The sequence below is a fragment of the Scyliorhinus canicula genome, chromosome 12 (assembly GCF_902713615.1).
Source record: "Scyliorhinus canicula chromosome 12, sScyCan1.1, whole genome shotgun sequence".
Taxonomy (NCBI): Eukaryota; Metazoa; Chordata; class Chondrichthyes; order Carcharhiniformes; family Scyliorhinidae; genus Scyliorhinus; species Scyliorhinus canicula.
The window spans coordinates 130,502,133-130,524,252 of record NC_052157.1 but is presented as its reverse complement, the minus strand read 5'-3'; the positions used below and the strand labels follow the sequence as shown (position 1 = coordinate 130,524,252).

The window sequence follows — 22,120 nt, the reverse complement described above, 5'->3', positions numbered from 1 at the left end:
ATCTCCTGAGATATCTCACCTGTGACACTGAATGTATTTCCTAAATGATAAGAGAATTAAATTTGGCAAGAGCTACAATAGCGAGTCAATGGGATGGATCTTTGTCAATGATATTCCATTCACTGTATTTTTGCTACTAAAAATGTTTTTCTCAGTTTTCTTTCATCCCTGTTGAAGGTATTGACCCTTGCTTATGATTCCAAAGGAGCCTGTTCCCCTCTAGTACCTTACCCAAATGGCCACTGTTCACCTATGCAGCTAAACAGTAACTGTCTTATATCTTCTATCATATAGCATGACATCACAGTTGAACCCAGTTACGTCGATGCAGGTGGGGAACTCGAGCAAGGTGAAAAGACTGTGCAGGGCCTTGGTGATGGTGGCAGAGGTCATGTCAGGGCATGGGATGGCAAAGGGGAATCTTGAGTATTCGTCAAACACGTTGAGGAAGTACACGTTATGGTCAGTGGAGGGGAGGGGCCCTTTGAAGTCGATGCTGAGGCGCTCAAAGGGGCGAGAGGCCTTTACCAGGTGCGCCCTGTCTGGCTGAAAGAAGTGCGATTTGCACTCTGCGCAGACCTGGCAGTCCCTGGTCACGATCCTGACCTCCTTGATGGAGTAAGGCAGGTTGAAAGTTGTGATAAAGTGAAAAAAACGGGTGAACCTGGGTGACAGAGGTCATTGTGGAGGGCCCGAAGTCAGTCTACTTGTGCGCTGGCACATGTACCGCGGGATAGGGCATCTGGGGGCTCATTGAGCTTCCCGAGTTGATACACGATATCATAGTTGTAGGTGGAGAGCTCGATCCTCCACCTCAGAATCTTGTTCTTGATCTTGCCCCGCTGTGTATTGTTAAACATGAAGGCAACTGACCGTTGGTCAGTGAGGAGAGTGAATCACCTGCCAGCCAGGTAATGCCTCCAATGTCGCACAGCTTCCACAATGGTTTGGGCTTCCTTTTCGACGGAGGACTGTCGAATTCCGGAGGCATGGAGGGTACAGGAGAAGAAAGCCACGGGCCTGCCCGCCTGATTCTCCACCTGGAACGGAATGGATTTGTTCACAGAGTGCATTGCGGCTTTGGCAATATCTGCCTTGATGCGGTTGAAGGCCAGACGGGCCTCAGCCGTCAGGGGAAAAATGGTGGATTTAATAAGTGGACGGGCCTTGTCCACATAATTGGGACCCACTGGGTATAGTAAGAGAAGAACCCCAGGCATCTCTTCAGGTCCTTGGGGCAGGGGGGAGGGGGAGTTCCAGGAGGGGGTGCATGCGGTTGGGGTCGGGCCATAGGATCGTTTTCCACAACATAGCCAAGGATGGCTTGGCGGGTTGTACGGAAAACGCATTTTTCCTTACTGTAGGTTCAGGAGTTTAGTGGTGTGGAGGAAGTGCTGGAGGTTTTCCTCATGGTCCTGCTGGTCATGGCCGCAGATGGTGATGTTATCTAAGTACGGGAACGTGGCCCGCAGCCCGTACTGGGCAACCATTCAGTCCATTTCTCGTTGGAAGACTGAGACCTGATTGGTGACGCTGAAGGGAACCCTGAGGAAGTGGTAGAGGCACCCATCTGCCTCGAAGGCAGTGAATTGGTGGTCCTCCGGGCAGATAGGGAGCTGGTGGTATGCGGACTTCAAGTCAACTGTGAAGAAGACTCGATACTGCACAATCTGGTTGACCATGTCAGATATGCGGGGGAGGGGCTACGCATCGAGCTGCGTGTACAGGTTGATGGTCTGACTGTAGTCGATGCCCATCCGGTGCTTCTCCCCAGTCTTGACGACCACCAGTTGGACTCTCCAGGGGATGGTACTAGCCTCAATGATCCCCTTTCGCAGGAATCGCTGGACCTCCCACCTGATAAAGGTCCTGTCCCGGGCACTGTATCGTCTGCTCCTAGTAGCGATGGGCTTACAGTCCGGGGTGAGGTTAGCGAAGAGGGAGGGTGGGGCGACCTTATGGGTCACGAGGCTACGGACGGTGAGTGGGGGGGCAGGGGTCCACCAAACTTTAAAGTAAGGCTTTGGAGGTGGCACTGGAAGTCGAGCCCCAGTAATAGGGCAGTGCAGAGATGGGGAAGGACGTAGAGTTTGAAGTTAGCGTACTCTACGCCTTGTACATTAAGGGTCGCGACAAAGTACCCCCAATTTCTACTGCATGGGATCCGGAAGCCAGGGAGATTTTCTGGGTCGCGGGTAAAATTGGGAGGGAGCAGCGCCTTACCGTATCTGGGTGTATAAAGCTGTCTGTGCTCCTGGAGTCGTAAAGACAGGCCATCTCATGCCCTTTGATCCAGACGGTCTTCGTAGATTTTGTGAGGTGATGAGGCCGGGACTGGTCGAACGTGATGGAGGCGAGCCTTGGAAGGTGATGGGTAGGCCAGTCGGAGGTAGCGACAGCCAGCGTACGATCGGGTGAACAGGTCTACCGGGAGGCTGCAAAGTGGTCCCAAGATGGCAGCCCCCATGGGTCGCGCGTGGCGGGTGGAGTACAAGATGGCGTTAAAGATGGCGGCACCCACGGGTCGCACATGGCGGGTGGCGCCCCCAGCTGGGAGCGGCCCCGACAGGCAGCAGGCAGTGCTGCTGGGCCTAGAAGCTGTAGGGAGAGATCGGGCCTGGCAGGCTTTCGCAAAGTGGCCCTTCCTCCCACACCCATTGCAACACCCATTGTGTTCCGTGCAGGGCAGCGTTGTCTGGGATGATTACCCTGGCCGCAAAAGAGGCACTTTGGGCTTCCAGCATTGGCGGGCTGCTGCGCGGCACAGGCTTGCACCGCACCCGGGTTGGACGATGACGGCGCCCACTAGGTCCACGAGGGTGCCGCACGGTCGGAGGTGTAGGCCTCCATGTTCTGGAAGGCCATCTCCAGTGAGTTTGAGAGCTGCACTGTCTCTGGGAGGCCGAGTGTACCCCCTTCTAGCAATCGCTGGTGGATGTAGTTTGGCTTCATGCCTGCGACATAAGCGTCCCTAATCAACAGCTCCACGTGTTGGGTAGCCGATAACCCAGTCACAGTTCCGGCAGTGTACCCGCAAGGCACGCAGGAATTCTGCTAGTGATTCCTAGCCAGGGCATTGTCGTCTGTGGCAAGAAGGTGCCTAGCATACACCTCGTTTACAGACTTTACATATTGTCCCTTCAGCAGCATTATCGCCTCCGTATATGAGGGGGAGTCCCTGATGAGAAGAAAGACTTGCGGGCTCACCCTTGCGTGGAGGATCTGCTTCTTTTGGAGGTCAGTGAAGTCTCCGGTGAAGGATCCGAGGTAAGCTTCGAAGCAGCTTAGCCAGTGCTCGAATGTTGCAGTGGCATCGGCTGCCTGTGGGTTCAGCTCCATGCAATCAGGCTTGAGTGATGAATTCATCTTAGAGGTTTAGTTTATTAAATAAGATATGCCATCAATGAACACACGACGAGTGGTGAACGTAACTGAGACTTTAATAAACTAAACAGAAAGACTCCTGGCCTCAGATCCCGAACTGGGGCAGAGGCGGAGACCAGCACCTTTATACCGGGCTCGAGGGGAGGCGGAGCCATCGGGCAGTAGTTGACCACATTTCATATAATACAGTGGCCATTTACCACAATACACATATTATACACTACAGTGGTTTACGACAGGCAGGGCAATTGGGTTGGGGAGTAGTCAGGTCAGGTTGTGGGGGAGGAGGAGGTGCAAGGCCCGGGAGAGGGGGCTGCAGATGGTACCAAGCTCTGTGGCTTCGGTCCAGAGGTTGGGGCCTGGGCGGGTGGGGGCAGGGCTCAGTTTTAAATTGAGTTTCTTATCGTCCACACTGAGCAGCAAGGACTGCAGCCCTGAAATCAGACTTTTAAAAGAAAACATCTGTAAGACTGAGATTTCTGACTCTTTAAAACCAGTCTGTCAGTGTCATGTCAATTTCACTGAGTTACTGTGCTGCATTACGATTCCAATGTGGTTTTTTTCAAAAGCCGGCCAGAAAATCACACATCTGCCCCAATTCTGCAGCAGCAGAGAAACTGAGGGTGTTCGTGCTTGAGAAATGCTAGATTATTAGAACGTTTGTATGCTGTGTGTGTGTGCGGAGGAATGCAAGGGATGTGGGGGGATGGGTCAGAGGGGAGGATGGTGGATTGGGGAGAGGTTATGGGGATGCTTGGGAGGAGGTTAGAATGGGGTTTGGAGGGTTTTTAGAGGGGGAGTTGGTGGGTGTGTTGGAGAGGCTGGGGGTGGTTGAGGAACTTTGGGGGAGGTTAGCTACATTGTTGAATTACATAGAACATAGAACAGTACAGCACAGAACAGGCCCTTCGGCCCTCGATGTTGTGCCGAGCAATGATCACCCTACTCAAACCCACGTATCCACCCTATACCCGTAACCCAACAACCCCCCCCTTAACCTTACTTTTTTTTTAGGACACTACGTGCAATTTAGCATGGCCAATCCACCTAACTGCACATCTTTGGACTGTGGGAGGAAACCGGAGCACCCGGAGGAAACCCACGCACACACGGGGAGGACGTGCAGACTCCACACAGACAGTGACCCAGCCGGGAATCGAACCTGGGACCCTGGAGCTGTGAAGCATTTATGCTAACCACCGTGCTACCGTGCTGCCCTTTTGTAAATGTTTTGTAAATGTAGTTATCTCTTTGTAGCCACTTTCTTAACATCAATTAATTGCTCTAGCCTTAATTATTCTTACAAAACTAGCATTGAGCCTCCAATTTCACCATTGCTGCAGTTACTCTGTCCACTGTGTAATGAATGTAATAACTTGGTATATATATTGTATGCTATCTATTTGTTGCAGTAATGGTTTTAAAAGCCTGGGTATGAGGGCAGCACGGTGGCACAGTGTTTAACATTGCAGTCTCACGGCACCGAGGACCCGGGTTAGATCTCAGCCCTGGGTCACCGTCCCTGTGGAGTTTGTACATTCTCCCTTTGTCTGCCTGGGTCTCACCCCCACAACCCAAAAATGTGCAGGGTAGGTGGATTGGCCACGCTAAATTGCCCCTTAATTGATAAAAATTAAACTTTAAAAAAGCCTGGGTTAGGGTGTGCATGTATCTGCTGCAGCAATATTATTTGTAAATCCTGGTTCAAAAGATAGACAGACTTTGTGGCTGCATAAAGTGCAATTAAGATGTCGGGCCCGATTTTCCCACCTTGTTGTGCCTAACGCCGACTGTGTTGCACCGGGTGAATAGTGGGAAAGGTCAGTAATGAAATTCTCACTGTGTGCAAACCATTTTGCTATTCACCCGGCCCGCTCCCAATCCGGATCTCCCCAAAAATGACGAGAAGGTCATTAAGCCGAATGTGCATTCTTTTCAATCTCATTAGAGAGATTGAATGCAGCGGCCTCCTGGAGTCACCCGACTCCCCGGCGAGAAGTCACACGGGTGTCATTTAGTACTCCTCCCAAAAAAGGCACCTGACACAATGGCTACTGAGGGCAAGCGAGGCCTTGAGTAGCCGTTTCCATTTACCAGCATGTAGCTCAAGGGCACCAAAGCTGATGACCAGGGCTGTCTGAGGGGGTGGGGGGGGAGGGGTGGTTTGGGATTGTTTGGGGGACTGGAGGGGTCCAGATCGGGGGTCACCGGGATGAAGACCTATTTGTCGGTCTCTCACCTCCAATTCCTTCCAGATACAAAAGTGATTGCAGGGGTCGATCCCGCAGAGGCTGCCCTCGTTGTGCTTGTCGCACCCAAGGCGGGAAGAGGCTGAAGAAGACAGCAAGAGCAATGCAGCCTGGAGGCTGCACCACATGAGCAGGGCTCCATCGCACACCCTCAAGACCCGCCACCATTAGGCTGAGGAGGGAGCCAGAAGGGGAGTCCAGCAATGTGCCAAGGTGTACAGGACTCGTTGGTCCTCCAGCGAGCTGATGGACAGAATATGTTGGAGAAAACTGCATCTCAACAAAGAGACAATGCGGCACCTGTGCCACGCCCTTGTGGACATGGCACCTGCACCCGGTGGCCAAGACGGTCACCACAGGCTTAAATTTCTACACCACCTGGTCATTCCAGGGCTCAAGCGAGGACTTGTTTGGTATTCCATAGTTGCATTCGGGAGGTGACTGATGTTCTGTATGTCCAGGCATCCGACTATATCACCCGGCCCGCTCCCAATCCGGATCTCCCCAAAAATGACGAGAAGGTCATTAAGCCGAATGTGCATTCTTTTCAATCTCATTAGAGAGATTGAATGCAGCGGCCTCCTGGAGTCACCCGACTCCCCGGCGAGAAGTCACACGGGTGTCATTTAGTACTCCTCCCAAAAAAGGCACCTGACACAATGACCAAGATGCCCGGGCTGTAGGATTTGCTACCAATGCCGGGTACCCTATGTCCAGGGTGCCATCGATGGCATGCATGTCACCCTGCGAGCACCGGGGCATGAGGGAGTGCCCTATATTTTTATTTTTTATTTTGTAAATTTAGAGTACCCAATTATTTTTTCCAATTAAGGGGCAATTTAGAGTGGCCAATCTACCTACCCTGCACATCTTTGGGTTGTGGGGGTGAAACCTACGCAGACACGGGGAGAATGTGCAAACTCCATACGGACATTGACCCAGGGCCGGGATTCGAACCCGGGTCCTCAGCGTCGTAGGCAGCAATGCTAACCACTGTGCCACCGTGCTGCCCGGGAGTGCCCTATATTAACAAGAAGTGGTTCCACTCCATGAATGTTCAGATCCTGTGTGACTACTGCCTCTGGATCATGCTAGTGTGTGCATGCTATCCTGGGAGCGTACATGGCAGCTACATCCTGGAGCATTCTGAGATCCCCAGTGTTTTCAAGGACCACCCCAGAATCGGTGTTGGCTCGTGGGGGACAAGGGATACCCACTACGGTCATGGCTGAGACCGAGGAGAAGACCTGTTAAAATGAAGCCCTATAATGAAGCCCACACTGCCACCGGTGCTGTCATTGAGCAGTGCATCAGGCTGCTCAAAATGCAGTTCCGCTGCCTGGCCTACTCTGGCGGGACTTTACTGTACACACCCAGAGGGTCTCTCGCTTTGGAGTGGTCTGCTGTGCCCTCCACAATCTGGATCAGCAGTGGGATGATCTGCTGGACGAGGAGGAACATTTGGCCCCATCTGAGGACCAGAAGGGGCTGGAAGATGAACCCGCGGATGCTGGACGACTGGCGGCGGCAAGGGTCCGACATGCAAGGGAGGACCAGGAGGCCCTCAGCATCTCGAGAGTCTCCTCAGACAAACCTGTGCCCGTGAGCTCAACACACCCCTCCCCCACATCCTATTTCCCTTCCCTGACTACAGTGTTTCCCCCCTCCAAGGATCTATCTAACATCATTCCAGGGTGACGGGCCTGTGTTGGCACCGTCAGTGAGTCCCTGTACAAAGAGGGAGAGTGATGACCACTTGCTGTGAGAAGTGCTCTGGTGCTCCTCAGGTTCGGATTAGGTGTGACTCCTGTCTTTCTGCTGACAGCCCGCTCACTCCCATCCTCATGACATAGTCTGCATCGGGGGCTTTTGATCTTAGATCACTGTGCCATTGGGAGTGGGTGGGGTGGGGGCACGGGTATCTGGGTTATGCTGTTCAAAGAATGAGACATGATGTTGAGGCCCTCAGCCATGGTCGACACAGACTGAGCAACGCCTCGACACCACCACTCGAGGCGCAGACTTTATTCTCCAGATTTTCCACTGCGGTCCCCACCCTAACAGTATTGGCCTGGGTGTCACACAATGCCAGCGCCATCTCCTGTACCTGAAGGCTTTGGGACTCCTTCAGTCGCTGGAATGTCACTGACACCCCTCCTAATGGCACGGCTGTGTTCTATCATCTTCATCAGCTCTGGGAGAACATTGTCCAGAAGCTCGGCATCTGGTTGGGACCCAGCTAAGTCCCGAGATCCAGCAGACCTCCGACTGCTGTCTCCCTTCAGTGTTCCTGCCTCCACCTGATGTGTATCAGCAACTGTGTGGTGCTCACCAGATTGTGCCCCCAAAGCCTATCTACTAACGTCAGCCACTGAGGTGTGTGTCTCTGTGCTGGTGGAAGGTGTGGATGATAGCTGTGACGCATTGCCGGTGTTATCCTTGGAGCTCTCCAGCGAGGTATCTTCTGGGGTAGCGGGGAGGCAGTGATTCTGGATGGCCTGGCTTCATCAGATAGTGACCCTGCAAGACAATGGACATGTGGTCAGTGAAAGGGAAGGATAATTTTGTGGGACATCAAAAACTCACCTTAGGCAGGTCTTCTGGATGGAGGAGCAGTGGATCCTCACATCCCTGTTGCAAGTTGTCGGCCACTGCTCTCTCCTTGGGTAACCATGCGATCTTCAGCATCCGGTCCTCATAGGGGGTGACAACTCAGACCTCTGGGATTCTGCCCCCCCCCCCCCCCCCCCCCCCGTCTGCACCCTTTCCCTCTTCTTATCGGCAGGTGGGACTATTGCCAGCAGGGATGTGGTAACTTACCCTTACAACCCGTAGGAGGTTATTCATATTCTTTCTACACGGACGGCAGCCCTCCTGGTCATGCTGCCTGCACTTACTGCAGCTGCCACTACATTGCCTCCCAGGTGGCATTTCTTGCTGTGCTGCTGGTTCTGCAAACCCCTCGGGGCAAGAGGGAATCCTGCCTCGAATCCATGCCACAGAGAAGCCTGGCCAGGTCAGCATACCCAAAGCAAGGTGCAGGTCTCGGCGCTACCATTCACGTATCTTGACTGGGAGTGAGTGCTGAGGGAGCATTTTAAAGCAGTTACCCCTTGTAAGTAGCAAGCAGCTGAAGCGCAAGTGGGGCAAATCAGAAGGCATGGGAGCCAGGCATGGTGAGATTCAGGTGGGGGCTCGATTTTTGCACTGTGCGGATGAATACAGATCAGAATCTCGCCATTACAGCCGGCACAAAACACCACGCCAAACTCGCCCAAATAACACTTTGTCAGTTTTTGGGTGAATTGCACCCTCCGTAAAAGTGAGATCATTATTCTTTCAAGCCATGCTTATGTTTACAAGGAGAGCCCTATTAAGTTTTTGTTATGATTTCTGGGGTGTAGATAATTAGAGGCATTGTGTTTAAACTTAAGTAAGTAGGCTATGGGATTTGAGTAGGTTAAAGATGATGCAAGTAATGGGAGGAGCCAGGTCTGTACCAGACAGTAGTTTTAGTTTAGTTTTTGGAAGCTGTGATGAGCAACAGCGTTTGCAGGAGGCTGTCAGATTCAACATTAATCTGTCAGACAGGAATCTGCAGTCTGTTTACTGAAAGGATCTCTCTCCTCAAGCAGTCTTTCACATAACTTTCCACCCAGAGAATGGCAAGTAATCCTGTGTTTGCTAACTTTATTGAAAAGTGATTTTTGACCAGTGATGGGTTTTGCTTGATTGGAGATAGAGAAGGTATCAGTTAGAAGTTAAAGTGTGTACTTATATTGTTAAGCATAATCTAACTGGTAATTGTAAGCTATATTTCTGTGGTGCTAAGATTGCTTTATATTGTTTTAATGATGAAGTTTGTTGAAATACATCATATCCCTTTTGTGCGTGGAATCACTCCTTTCCTCACAGTTTTACAAATTAAAAAAAAGTGATTGGGGTTCCTGACTGGTATCCGAGCAAATGTTGGAGTGTGGTCAGGGATTGTAATGACTGTATGCAGTGTAATGAAAGAAAGACAAACCCTACATTTATACAGCACCCTTCACTATGTCACAGATGCATTTACATCCAGTTATGTACTTTGGATTTGTAGTCACACTGGAATAATGTCGAAAATCTTATCAAATAGCAGAGCAAGCTCTTGCTCCCGATACATATGTTCGTATGTCATTCTGGGATAGATAAGATGAACTGGGTTAGATGGTCTTTGTCGTCCATAATTATCCTACAGACAGAGGGTAGAACCCTGACTGGAGTTCGATTTGTTTTATTACTATTGAAAGTTTACTGTGAGCAGGCTTTGTGGGGCAGGATTGCTGGGATAGGAGTGCAAAATGGGGTCATGGTGGATCATTAAACTATTTTGCACTGGACATGATTCTCAAGAACCTTTTCCAAGAATCTACTTACCTGTTATTCCACTCTATCTTGGCACTTTTTATGAGTTTCTTTAAAGTAAATTGAAATATTCCTATGCTGAGCCAACTGAATAGTCTGCCAGCACATTATGGAGATTTCCTTGTCTGGTATCCCCCAACAATCTATCGTTGTCTTGCTTCTATTTCTCACCTACATACTGTCCTTTGGTGACATCTTAATTAAAACAGCTTTAGTTTCAAATTTATGTTGACTAAATCAACCTTTACCTCATCATCAGTTCCCTCGACTCCTCTGGTGCTAAATTATTAGATTGCTTATCCAACATCCTGTAATAGATTAGCAGACATTTCTTCTATTTAATTTTTTCATGAGATGTAGCATCATTGGCAAGGTCAGCATTTTCATTGCCCACCCCTAACTGGCCTTGAGAAGGTGGCTGCCTTCTTGAGCAATTGTAGTCCTTGTGGTGTAGGTACACCCACAGTGCTGTTCGGGACTGAGTTCCAGGTCTTTGATCCAGCAACAGTGAAGGAATGGCGACATAGTTCCAAGTCAGGATGGTGTGTGGCTTGGAGAGGAATTTTCAGGTGGTGATGTTCCCATGTGTCTGCTGCCCTTGTCCTAGCAGGTGGTAGGGATTGTAGGTTTGGAAGGTGCTTGTCGATGGTACCCGTGGCTACTACTGTGCCTCAGTGGCAGAGGACATGGATTTTGGCGGTGTAAGGATCCTTCATGTTTATTCCCCTTTTACTTTGCCGTTCTTATTTTGATCTATGGATGATTAATTGACTTGTCTCTTTAAGACAAGCAGCCTGTATCTTTAATTCAAGCAGAAGAATCCAGAAGTTACAGGAGACATAATTTTGCTAGCCTGTGCTGGTTTGAACAGGAGACCCCAGACTTGTCGGCATCAGTGGGAAAGATGGGCCAGGACTTGGTTTGATTGATTGGTTGGTGGCCAATGAATTGGGTCAAAAGGCTGTACTGCGCTTGGTAACAGGTGGTGATTGGATCCTGTCCAAGAGGAATGCTTTTCAGAGTCAAAAGGGGTTTCAGTTTTTATTCTGGCAGCACAGAGGGAGATCTTACCATTTATATCTCCAGAAAACCTGCTGTGAATGCTATATTTCTCCAGAAAACCTATGAGTGGCATCTCTCTCCAGAAAGCCTGTGAGTGCAGTATGTTCTAAACTACAGAGAACCTGGATGAATGAATCTACAGAGAAGATCATTCTAGGATGCAAACTTGCTGTGAAGAAAGGTATGCTAAAAACCATCATCTGAAATAAAGATATTTTTTCAGGACCTCAGGTCTTTGGCCCATGGCTGCCCAATAATTACAGTCACCCGGTTTGTACTCTTTATTTATAACAACTATAATGAACTATGCAGCAAAAACTACTGGTTAACTAGGAACTAATTCCCAACTCCCCACTTTAACTCCCCCCCCCCCACCCTCTATACACACACACCAAAACAGGGCAGCACGGTAGCACAGTGGTTAGCATTGTTGCTTCATAGGAACCCAGGTTCGATTCCCAGCCTGGGTCACTGTCTGTGAGGAGTCTGCGCGTTCTCCCCGTGTCTGCGTGGGTTTCCTCCGGTTTCCTCCCCCAAGTCCCGAAAGACGTGCTGTAAGGTGAATTGGACATTCTGAATTATCCCTCTCTGTACCCGAACAGGCACCGGAATGAGGCGACTCAGGAATTTTCACAGTAACTTCATTGCAGTGTTAATGTAAGCCTACTTGTGACAATAAAGATTATTATTATGTTAGAAGCTTCTGAAAGTGATTTGTCTCAAATTCAATTGGATAATAAGGAAGTGCTGAAAGCTTTGAATGAATTTTAGAGTTAACTTCCAGATATAAATGGAACTGAATTGAGAAAGCTATTGCAGACATCTAGAACTATCTGTGGAGATAATTTTGGAAAAGCCATGCATGATAGGTGTAGATGTAGGAAAATCTGTTCCAAGAAAGCAAATCTTTACAGGTTGAATCCAGTAAGATTATCATTGGTGCAAAAAGAAATTGAACTTGTGCTCAAATATTACTCTTTTGAATTGAGTTGTAGTGATTAGAGTTCACGTATTGTGATGGTACCAAAGCCAAATGGATCACAAAGGCTGTATGTGGACTGTCGAACGGTGAATGTGGCAACTAAAGCAGACCCATGCCTTATTTCACGGTTGGAAGTCTGCTTTGAGAAAGTGGGACAGTCAAAGTTCATCACAAAATCTGACTTGCTGAAAGGATAGTGACATTTAAGGGGCATCTTGACAAATACATGAATAGGATGGAAATAGAGGGATACGGACCCAGGAAGTGTAGAAGATTTTAGTTTTGACGGGCAGCATGGTCGGCATAGGCTTGGAGGGCCGAAGGGCTTGATCCTGTTCTGTACTTTTCTTTGTTCTTTGATATTGTCAAATACTTATATTGGAAAGGGTAATGGAGATTTCAGCATTTGTAACCCCAAATGGATTTTATCAGTTCAAGCTCAAGCCATTTAAATGAAAAAATGCAGCAGCAACTTTCCAGAGGCTGATGAATAGGATTATTGATGGCCTGAGTTATTGTGTTGCATACATTGATGATTTAATGATATTTAGTCAGTGTTAGGAGGAGCATTAACAGCATTTGAAAGAACCATTCAATTGCTTGCAAGAAGCTAATTTGGTAGTTAACTTAGCAAAATAGTGAGTTCAGAAAAGCACAAGGCACATATTATTTTTTCTCCACGCATTTTAGCGTGGCCAATCCACCTAACCGACACATCTTTGGATTGTGGAGGTGAAACCCACACAGACACGGGGAGAATGTGCAAACTCCACACGGACAGTGACCCAGGGCCGGGATTCAAACCCGGGGTCCTCGGCGCCTTGGGATGCAGGGCTAACCACTGTGTCAGGTGCTGCCCTCAAGTCACATATTTTGACTATACTATTGGACATCGTCAGATTGTCCACGAGAATTCCCAGAGCCTCCAACAAAGAGGGAAGTTCTGCAATTTCTGGACATGAGTGGATTTTGCAGGAGGTTTGTGCCAAACTAAAGCAGCGTGGCTCCATTAACTGAAATTTTAAAAAAGAAAAAGAAGCTTAACTGGACAGTAGAGTGTCAAAATGCATTCAGAAATCTAAAATCTGTGTTGGCACTTTTAGCAACACCCAGTGATGCCAAATAGTTTAAATTGGCTATTGGTGCAAGTGATATTGTCATTGGTGCTATGTTCTTGCAAGATGACAACAAAGGTATCGAAAAGCCTGTGGGATAAAGAAAAGTAAACAGTCATTAACAGAAATACTCTACGGTCGAGAAGGAAACACTGGGCAAATCTTGAGCCCACGGGAGAGCAGGAAAATGGCGAGAATCGGGAAACGCAATTCTCGCCAGAGAAATCGCGTATCCCAATTTTCCCCGCTCCTGGCCGGCAATGTCACGAGATTGAACCTCATTTTAATAAACTTGAATGTGCTTAAATATTATTAGCAGGTCCCCAGCTAAATGATCCCCCCTCACTAAATATTCATAGCTTACTGACATGACGTGACGTCAGCGAGGTTTACAAGAGATTTCGCCAGGCGTGAAGCAGTCGAGGGGTTCCCTCGATCCCATCGACTGATGGCTGTTTGGCTGCAGTTCTGGTCAGGGTACACCGATCTGTTTGGAGCTGGTTCCTGGCTCTAAGAGGTTCCAGCATACCACCAACTAATCCCACTCAGTTTCTTTTGGCAAGGGGACTGAAGATTCCGTGAGAAAACTGGTCTGTGCAACTGGAGAGTCCACGCCAGTTTTCTGTGTGAGTTTGACCCGTTGCCAAATTCTGGTACGATTCCATCCGCTGAGTTTTGTTTTGGCACGGAAACATTTTGAGGTTTATGCTGCCAAAAATTCATCAGAGATGATCATCTAGGTGCTCCACAATCCATTGCGGTTTTTGGAAAAGTGATCGGAATACCAGACTGTTTCAATGGAACCTCTTATTACAACCATTTAACTTAAAAGTTATATATGTGGCAGAAAATAAAACATAATTATGGAAGCAATATCAAGGATTTAAGTTAGTGGTTAACACTGCTGCCGCACGGTGCCGAGGACCCAGGTTCGATCCCGGCTCTGGGTCACTGTCCGTGTGGGGTTTGCACATTCTCCCCGTGTCTGCGTGGGTCTCACCCCCACAACCCAAAGATGTGCAGGGTAAGTGGATTGGCCACGCTAAATTGCCCCTTAATTGGAAAGAAAAGAATTGGCCGCTTTAAATTTATAAAATAAATCAAAGATGTCAAAAGTTTTAATTGTGAAGAAGATTGGACATTTGAAACCTGTGGAACTTTATTTATAATGAAGCTTTGGCGTATACATTACATGCCTGTAATGTAATAGTATATAAGTTAGAAAAAGTAAGGAATAGCAGGAAACACTGGAAAAGATTAGACCATCTTTTAAAATTATGATGATTCATTTTTCAAAAAAGGGAGATGTCTCGAAAATATCGGTGAAATCCAAGAAATCGGAATATATTCTGTTGATTATGTTCTGGTCATATACTTTAAACTGTGGCAATATGTGAGTAAGATAAGTAAGGCAGGGACAGGGTGAACGTTACGAATGGAAGCATTTGATATGTTAATGACCCTAGCAACTCTGCAAACAGATGTTTATTTGAGACAATTTAGTAATAATGGGTGCTCCAGTTTCCTCCCACAGTCCAAAGATGTACTGTTAAGTGGGGTTATGGGGGCTGTGAGGAATGTGGCGACTAGGGGCTTTTCACAGTAACTTCATTTGAAGCCTACTTGTGACAATAAGCGATTTTCATTTCATTTCATTTCATTAAGGATTCAAAGGAAGAGAAGCAAGGTGAGTTTATTTAGCTTTTAAACTCAAAAATCTAAAATAAAGTGATGAAGGCAATTAAGTCTGGTTCAAGGCAGTTCTAAAGAATGTAGATCAGATAAGGAAGAGATCAAAAAGAAAAAAACATATTTAAGGGGATACAGAAAACTGTAGGGGGCTGTTTTTTTTTTAGATCTCAGCCAACAGCAGGAGTAGCTATTTACCCCTCGGAAAGCAGTGTGTGTGTGAATGAAGCCTGATTTGAAAAGTAAGCTGGGGATTTACCTCAGAAGCAACCCCAAGAAACAAAAAAAAAGCTCCGTGTGGTAACAGTGGCTGGATGTTTATAGATTTTAAAAGCTATAAAGGGCACGATTCAGCGGCATTGGCACACCCGACTTGGTGTCAGGACGAGGCCGTATGGCTCATTTAAATATACGTTTGTAGGATTCACCCAGCGCCCGGGACTCAATGGCTGTGCCTGGGGGACCTCGCCAGGGTGCCATTTAGTATTTGTCCACACAAACATGGACCAGTCGTAACGGCACCTGGGCGGGAGGGGGGGGGGGGGGGTTCCTGAGGCCATGGTTGAGGACAGGGCAGGGTGGCACCCTGGCTCTCCCTCCTGTCAATTACAGGGTGCCCAGATGACACTGCCAGGCTGGAAATGCCAGAGTGCTCAGGTGCAAGTTTGGCACTGCCAGGGATCCGGTCCGGGGGTGGGGGGGGGGGGGGGAGAGCAACCTTACCAGGTAGAGAGGTGTGAGGGGAGTTCCCAGGACCCTTCCCAAGGTTAGGAGGGTATAAGGGGTTGGGGGCAAAAATGGGGGTGAAAGGGGGGGAGATCAAGGCAGCTAGACAAGATGCCGCCCCGATCTAAGTGCGGCCTCGGCGGAGAGAATCTCCGAGGTCAAAAAGCAGCAAAGTGCCGTTGAATAGTGGGATGTTTCTTGGTGCTACAGGCGCTGAGAAACATCCCGCTAAACATGCCATTCAATGGACTTTAACTCAACTCCGCTGAATTGCGTGAAAGTTGTTGTGGAACAGATTGGGGAGAGTTATAGCTGAAGGTAATTAAGATTGTTTGGATCTGTTTAAAGTAGTGTTACTGTGTAAAGCCATAATCTTAATTCAGTGTACTTCTGGTTTACATAATTGTTGTTTGTTCTATTTCTTAATAAATATTTACTTTATTAAAATCATCAAAGAGATGGGGACATCATTTTCTAGATTGTAAACCTCTCATACTACACAAATTGCATACACAGTTGAAAGTAGTTGTTTCAAGTTTCCCTTTTGGGATTTGAACAGCTTGGCATTTACAATCAGCAGTGTCCTTTACATTACGCCAATTTGCACGTGGCTCAGGTAATAATCTAGAAATTGTTACGTTTGAGGTTCTGCTTAATTTCTTGCCGAGCTCCTCATACTGATTATGCAATACCTCCTTCCTCATCCTGCCTACGTTGTTGGTAGCTACGTGGACCACGGCAACTGGATCCTCTCCCTCTCCAACTGCAATTTCCTCCCCAGCCCTGAGCAGATGTCCCAAATCCTGGCAACCAGACAGCCAACATATTCTTCTGGACTCTCGCTCTTTGCTGCAGCGAACAGTGTCAATCCTCCACGATACTACCACTATATTCCATTTTGCTTCCCTCACTTGGATGGCTCCCTGTACCACTGTGCCATGGTCAGTCAGCTCATCCATCCTGCAGCCCTCCAGTCTCACCCAAACAAGCTGAAGGAACCTCAAACCTGTTGGACAATTGCAGAGGCTGCGACTCCTGCCCTCTGGGTCCCCTTACCTGTAACCACTTTCCAGATCAGACGATCTTTTTTTTTCAATAATAGTCAAATGATTTATTTAAAACAAAGCTACTTGACACAATTTTTATTTTATTTTTTTAAAAATTTAGATTAGCCAATTATTTTTTCCAATTAAGGGGCAATTTAGCATGGCCAATCCACCTACTCTGCACATTTTTGGGTTGTGGGGGCGAAACCCACGCAGACACGGGGAGAATGTGCAAACTCCGCACAGACAGTGACCCAGAGCCGGGATCCAACCTGGGACCTCAGCGCCGTGAGGCGGTTGTGCTAACCACTAGGCCACCGTGCTGCCCTTTACTTGACACAATTAGGTTTTAATCTTTAATTCATTTCATCTCACAGACCTAAATATTCTCCTGCAAGATGGTTTAATATCCTCAAAAAAATTAAAGATATTAAGTTTGTGCCAGAAAAAAAAGTAAAGGTGCTAAAATAAACAATGTTGAAAATTATAGCTAGAATTCTTAGTCCAGACTGTAAACCACATCAGTCATTATCTGCGAGGTCACTCTGTTCAAAATACCTGGCAACTAAACAAATCAGCAAATTCACTGCTGGCAATTCTGTATCTTCTGGACTTTCTAGCTTAGCACGAACCACTGAACATCTTCTAGCCAGTTGTCGATTAAGAGAATGAGCCTCAGGTAGCAATGGCTTCTCTATGCAGGCTAACAATGCATATAACCATCTGCCTAATTCTGGATATAACTTTTTATCTCCAAACCAGATAATTAGATATTCCAGGGTGTTAAATACAGTGGGCTGACTCATTCTGCTGACAATACTCAACAAAGGAGGAAGTCCCACCTGAATGTAGTCAATGCCTGGGTTATCGGGCTCATTCATGATTGGTAATACAGATGAACCCAAGTACAATTTTTGTCCAAGACAGAACTTTTTCCATCCTTCTTCATCATTAAGTGTTGGCAGCATGACGTTATTGTCCAAGGGCTGAGACTTCCAATGCTCCCTGTGTTTAGCTATACTCTGTCGAAGGATTGAAAAATTAGCTACTTGCTGCTGCTGCCATCGGAGACTGGGAGAATATCCGGCAGGGGCAGGTTGACATCCAGATAGTGAAATATTCACAGTCTGATTCATTTTCAACTTTTTTGGGTTAATCTTTGCCACTACTACTTCAGGACATCTTGATGCTTCAATCTGGACTCTTTTCAAGTATTCTTGGGGTGTTCTGGGTGGCACACTAGGGTCAAAGTCTTCAATGGTATCCCAGTCATCCACAGGCAATTGCCTGGGCATCAAATCCTCTTCAAAATTCATTGCTCACAGGTGGGTGAAATACTGGCTCAGGGCAAGACACAGATTTAGAACAATATTCAGTCCCCGCTGGTGGACGGGAAGCTGGTCTCGGTCATGATGAGGCCTTTAAAGCAGACTCTGCCTGACAAACTGCTGCTACCGCCACAGCCGCTCCGGATCAGACGATCTTATCCTACGTTGTGTGACCAGCTCCTGGTGCAAAGAGTCCAGATAACTTTCCCCCTCCCTGATGTGTTGCAGTCTCTGCGGCTCAGCCTCCAGCTCAAATGAATCTGAGCTGAAGTTTCTTGAGCCTTAAACTTTTCCCACAGACTTGTTTGTCCTGAATCACAATGGCATTCAGGAGCTCCCAAAAGCTGCAGCTGAGACTTATCACGGATCCAGCCATTCAGAAAGCATTTTAATCATCGACTTAATTATTTTATTCAAATACTTATTTTCATTTTATGCAATTCATTAAACTTACCACCAGTTCCTGTGCTATTTTAAAACTTAGAAATAGAATAGACCTTAATCACTTACCAGATATTCACTAAACAGCTACCTTCTTTGCCTTACAGTAGTGTCAGAACCAATTCCTACAGGGTGAAAAAGTTTTTATAAAAGCAAAGGAACACATCCTCCCCCTTCTAACCAACTCCCTCAACTCACCAAACTTCCAGCACTCTGTTCAGGTCGCACTCTAGTCAAGGCAGGATTTGACCAAGTGTGACATCAAGGAATCTGAGCAAAGTTGAAGTCAACGAGAATCAACAGGAAAACTCTCCATTGGTTGCAGTCGTACCTAGCACAAAGGAAGATGGTTTGGTTGGAGGCAAATCATTTTAGTCCCAAGACATCTCTGCAAATGTTCCTCAGGACAGTGCCCTAGGCTTAACCATCTTCATTTGCTGCATCAATTACCCTCCTTCCAATAGAAGGTCAGAATGGGAATGTTCGCATAATGTTCAGTATCAATTTCAACTCCCCAGATACTGAAGGAATCCATGTCTATATGCTGCAATACCTGGACAACAATGAGGTTTGTTCGGATAAGTGGCAAGTAGAATTTGAGCCACACAAGTGCCAGGTAATGAGTATCTCCAACAGGAGAGAATCCCTTGATGTTCAATGGCAATACCATCGCTGAATCCCTCACTAGCAAGATCCTAGGGGTTACCATTGACCAGAAACTGAACTGAACCAGTCACATTATTGGACCAACCATCTACAACTCCTGTGGCTACAAGAGCAAGTCAGAGACTAGGAATTCTGAGGCAGGTAAGCCATCTCCTCACACCCCAAAGCCTGTCCATAGTTGACAAGGCACAAGTCTGGAGTGTGGTAATAATCTCCACTTTCCTGGAAAATTAAGAAGCTCAACATGATCAAGGACAAAGCATGCCTGCTTGATTGGCACCCCATCACCACATGAACATTAATTCCCTCTACCACTGACGCAAAGTAGCAGCAGTATTCTCACTGAGAATCCTTTGACAGTTCCTTCCAAACCTGTGTTTGTCAACTGTGATTGAACGTATTCCTGGAGATTTCATCACATGTCTTGCCCCCCACCCGCACCTCTCAATGCTCCAGGCATTCGGCAGCTAACACATCCATCGTTGTGATGCACAGCCAATCATCCTTTTTAGCCCACCATTTTCAATATTTTTTATCTGCTAGACAGAAATGTTCAAAATATTTTTAAAAACAATTTTTTTTAATGTCCTGCTGATTTTGTTCCAGGATTGTACACGCAGCAATGTCTTGGATATTGATTTTCATTCCTGCAAACTCCAGGTCAATTCTGGAGGCTAACCCTAAACCCATGGCCTCTACCAACTATAAAGTTGAGGGCAGCAGACACAAGGGAACATAACCACCTGCAAGTTCCCCTCCAAGTCACACACCATCCTGACTTGGAACTACATCTCCGTTCCTTCACTATCGCTGGAACAAAGTCCTGGAACTCCCTTTCTAACAGCACTGCAAGAATATGCGTACCACGTGGAGTTCAATGGTCCAAGAAGACAGCTCACCATCACTTTCTCAAGGCAATTAAGGATGACCAACAGATGTTAGTCTTGCCAGTGAAGACTATGAAAGAATAAATAGAAAACTATGTCTATGATTTGTGTCACCTGCAAACCCCATCCTTCCTTTGTCGACCCTTTTATTATATATTGGCTGGAATTCTCCGTTTGGGAGACTGAGTGTTGCTGGTGGGATCGAATAGCGTGTGAAATGCACCTTCGTTGGGGACACTATTCGGTTAGCAAGTCAGGACATGCCAATAGACAAACACGAATTTTAACGTTGTAACCGCCGGGGCCGGAGTTAGCGCCAAAGAGCCTGGCAGCTGAAGCTGTTTTTAAGCGTTCCACTTACCACAAACTCACTGCAGCCACAAAAATGGTTCACAAAAGACCTGTCTCCCCGCATTTGGGAGTTTGAGGTGGACTCATAGCTCCATGCCCGTGGGGAGAGGAAGGTCACCTTCTACCCCAGCGTGGGTTGCAGACTCAAGCCTGCTCTCCTGAACAGTGCCTGGGAGATGGTGGCAGAGGCAGTTAGCTCTGCCAGCCTCAACCAGGAGGAAACAGCTGGTGATCCAGAAGGGTGGGGGTCACTGGTGAGGCCTCTGCCCTGAGGGTCAGAGAGTCAGGGAAAGTTCCAAAGGTCACGGTGTCTATTGGAGTGAGCTCTGCTGATTCCCTGCTTCCTCTGCAGCGGGCAGCACTTCTGAGGAGTGCCAACACCTGGCGAGTCCCTGATTGAGCTTGGCCACACCCATTCCTTTGATGAAGAAGCTGGGGCGTGCAGGTTGGCAGAGTTCTCTGAGCATTTAAAGGGCACAGGCAGTGCCCAGTAGTGTGAGCAACCAGGAGCTTGTATGTAACACCAAACCAACATACTGCAGCAGTGGCGGTTGCAGACCACCCTGATCCAGAGCGGCCACCCTGAATCTACGGACTTGGCACAAAGTTGTTCCGTCACTGCCCCCAGCCCGGACAGCCACCCCCCAACAAGCCTGACAATTTTTGAGGCTTTTAAGAGTTTTTTTTGCCTCCCACACCACCTCAACAGCCAAGGTGCCCAAACCCTGCTTGTAAATACTTGCAATATTTCACGCTTGTGAGACTTCCGCCTAAGAGCATCGTGGAGGGGTAGACCACGAAGTGTCCAAGCAATTAATGATAATAAAATCCTATGGCAGCACAATGGTTAACACTGCTGCCTCACAGTGTTGATGACCGGGCTCGATCTCCTCATGTCTGCATGGGTCTCACTCCCACAACCCAAAGATGTGCAGGCTAGGTGGAATGGCCACGCTAAATTTACCCTCAATTGGAAAACAATAATTGGGTACTCTAAAAAAAAATGTAAAAAACAAAAACCATGAAAATGACGCACGATTTTCCGCCGACTGCAATTCCATCATCGTGAAGCACGTTGGCCAAATAATGTATTCTGACAGTATTTCTGTCCCTTATTACTTTTTTTAAAAAAAATTCTTTGTAATCCTTGTTTTTTTTTGCTGTATTATGAACATTAGATATTTATAAACCTAATTTTCTCCTCGAGTTTTAACTTCTATCTCTTCAGTCACCTCACTCTTAGTGTTGGGTAACCTTCCTTAACCAACAGCCTCCCCCCACTCCCAGCACAATGTGCCTATACTATTCTCAAAGCATCTCCTCTTTAATGGCCTCCCATTAGGGCAGCATGGTAGCACAAGTGGCTTCACAGCGCCAGGGTCCCAGGTTCGATTCCCTGCTGGGTCACTGTCTGTGGGAGTTTTCCTCTGGGTGCTCCGGTTTCCTCCCACAGTCCAAAGATTTGCAGGTTAGGTGGATTGGCCATGATAAATTGCCCCCAAAAGGTTAGGAGGGGTTACTGGGTTACAGGGATAGGGTGGAAGTGAGGGCTTAAGTGGGTCGGTGCAGACTCGATGGGCCAAATGGCCTCCTTCTGCACTGTATGTTCTATGTTATTGTCAACTTAGTTTTGCCTACCAACTTTGATGGAATCCATCTTCAATTCACCAAAATGAACTGTCTTCTAATCAGGTATTTTTTGTTGATGGAGACGCATCTGGAATATTTGGAATAATGATACAATAACTTAGTTGCATATGGAATAGTGAAGCATGCTCATTGAAGCTGAG

The 22,120-nt window shown here is 47.4% G+C and overlaps 1 protein-coding gene across 1 annotated transcript; it reads right to left on the bottom strand.

Annotated features, from left to right (window-relative positions):
* Positions 1-17,106: 17,106 nt before the first annotated feature.
* LOC119975101 (gem-associated protein 2-like) lies at positions 17,107-18,119 on the bottom strand. The gene has a single exon (XM_038814628.1). The coding sequence runs from the start codon at positions 17,971-17,973 to the stop codon at positions 17,179-17,181; it is 795 nt and encodes a 264-aa protein (XP_038670556.1). The 5' UTR covers positions 17,974-18,119; the 3' UTR covers positions 17,107-17,178.
* Positions 18,120-22,120: the final 4,001 nt, after the last annotated feature.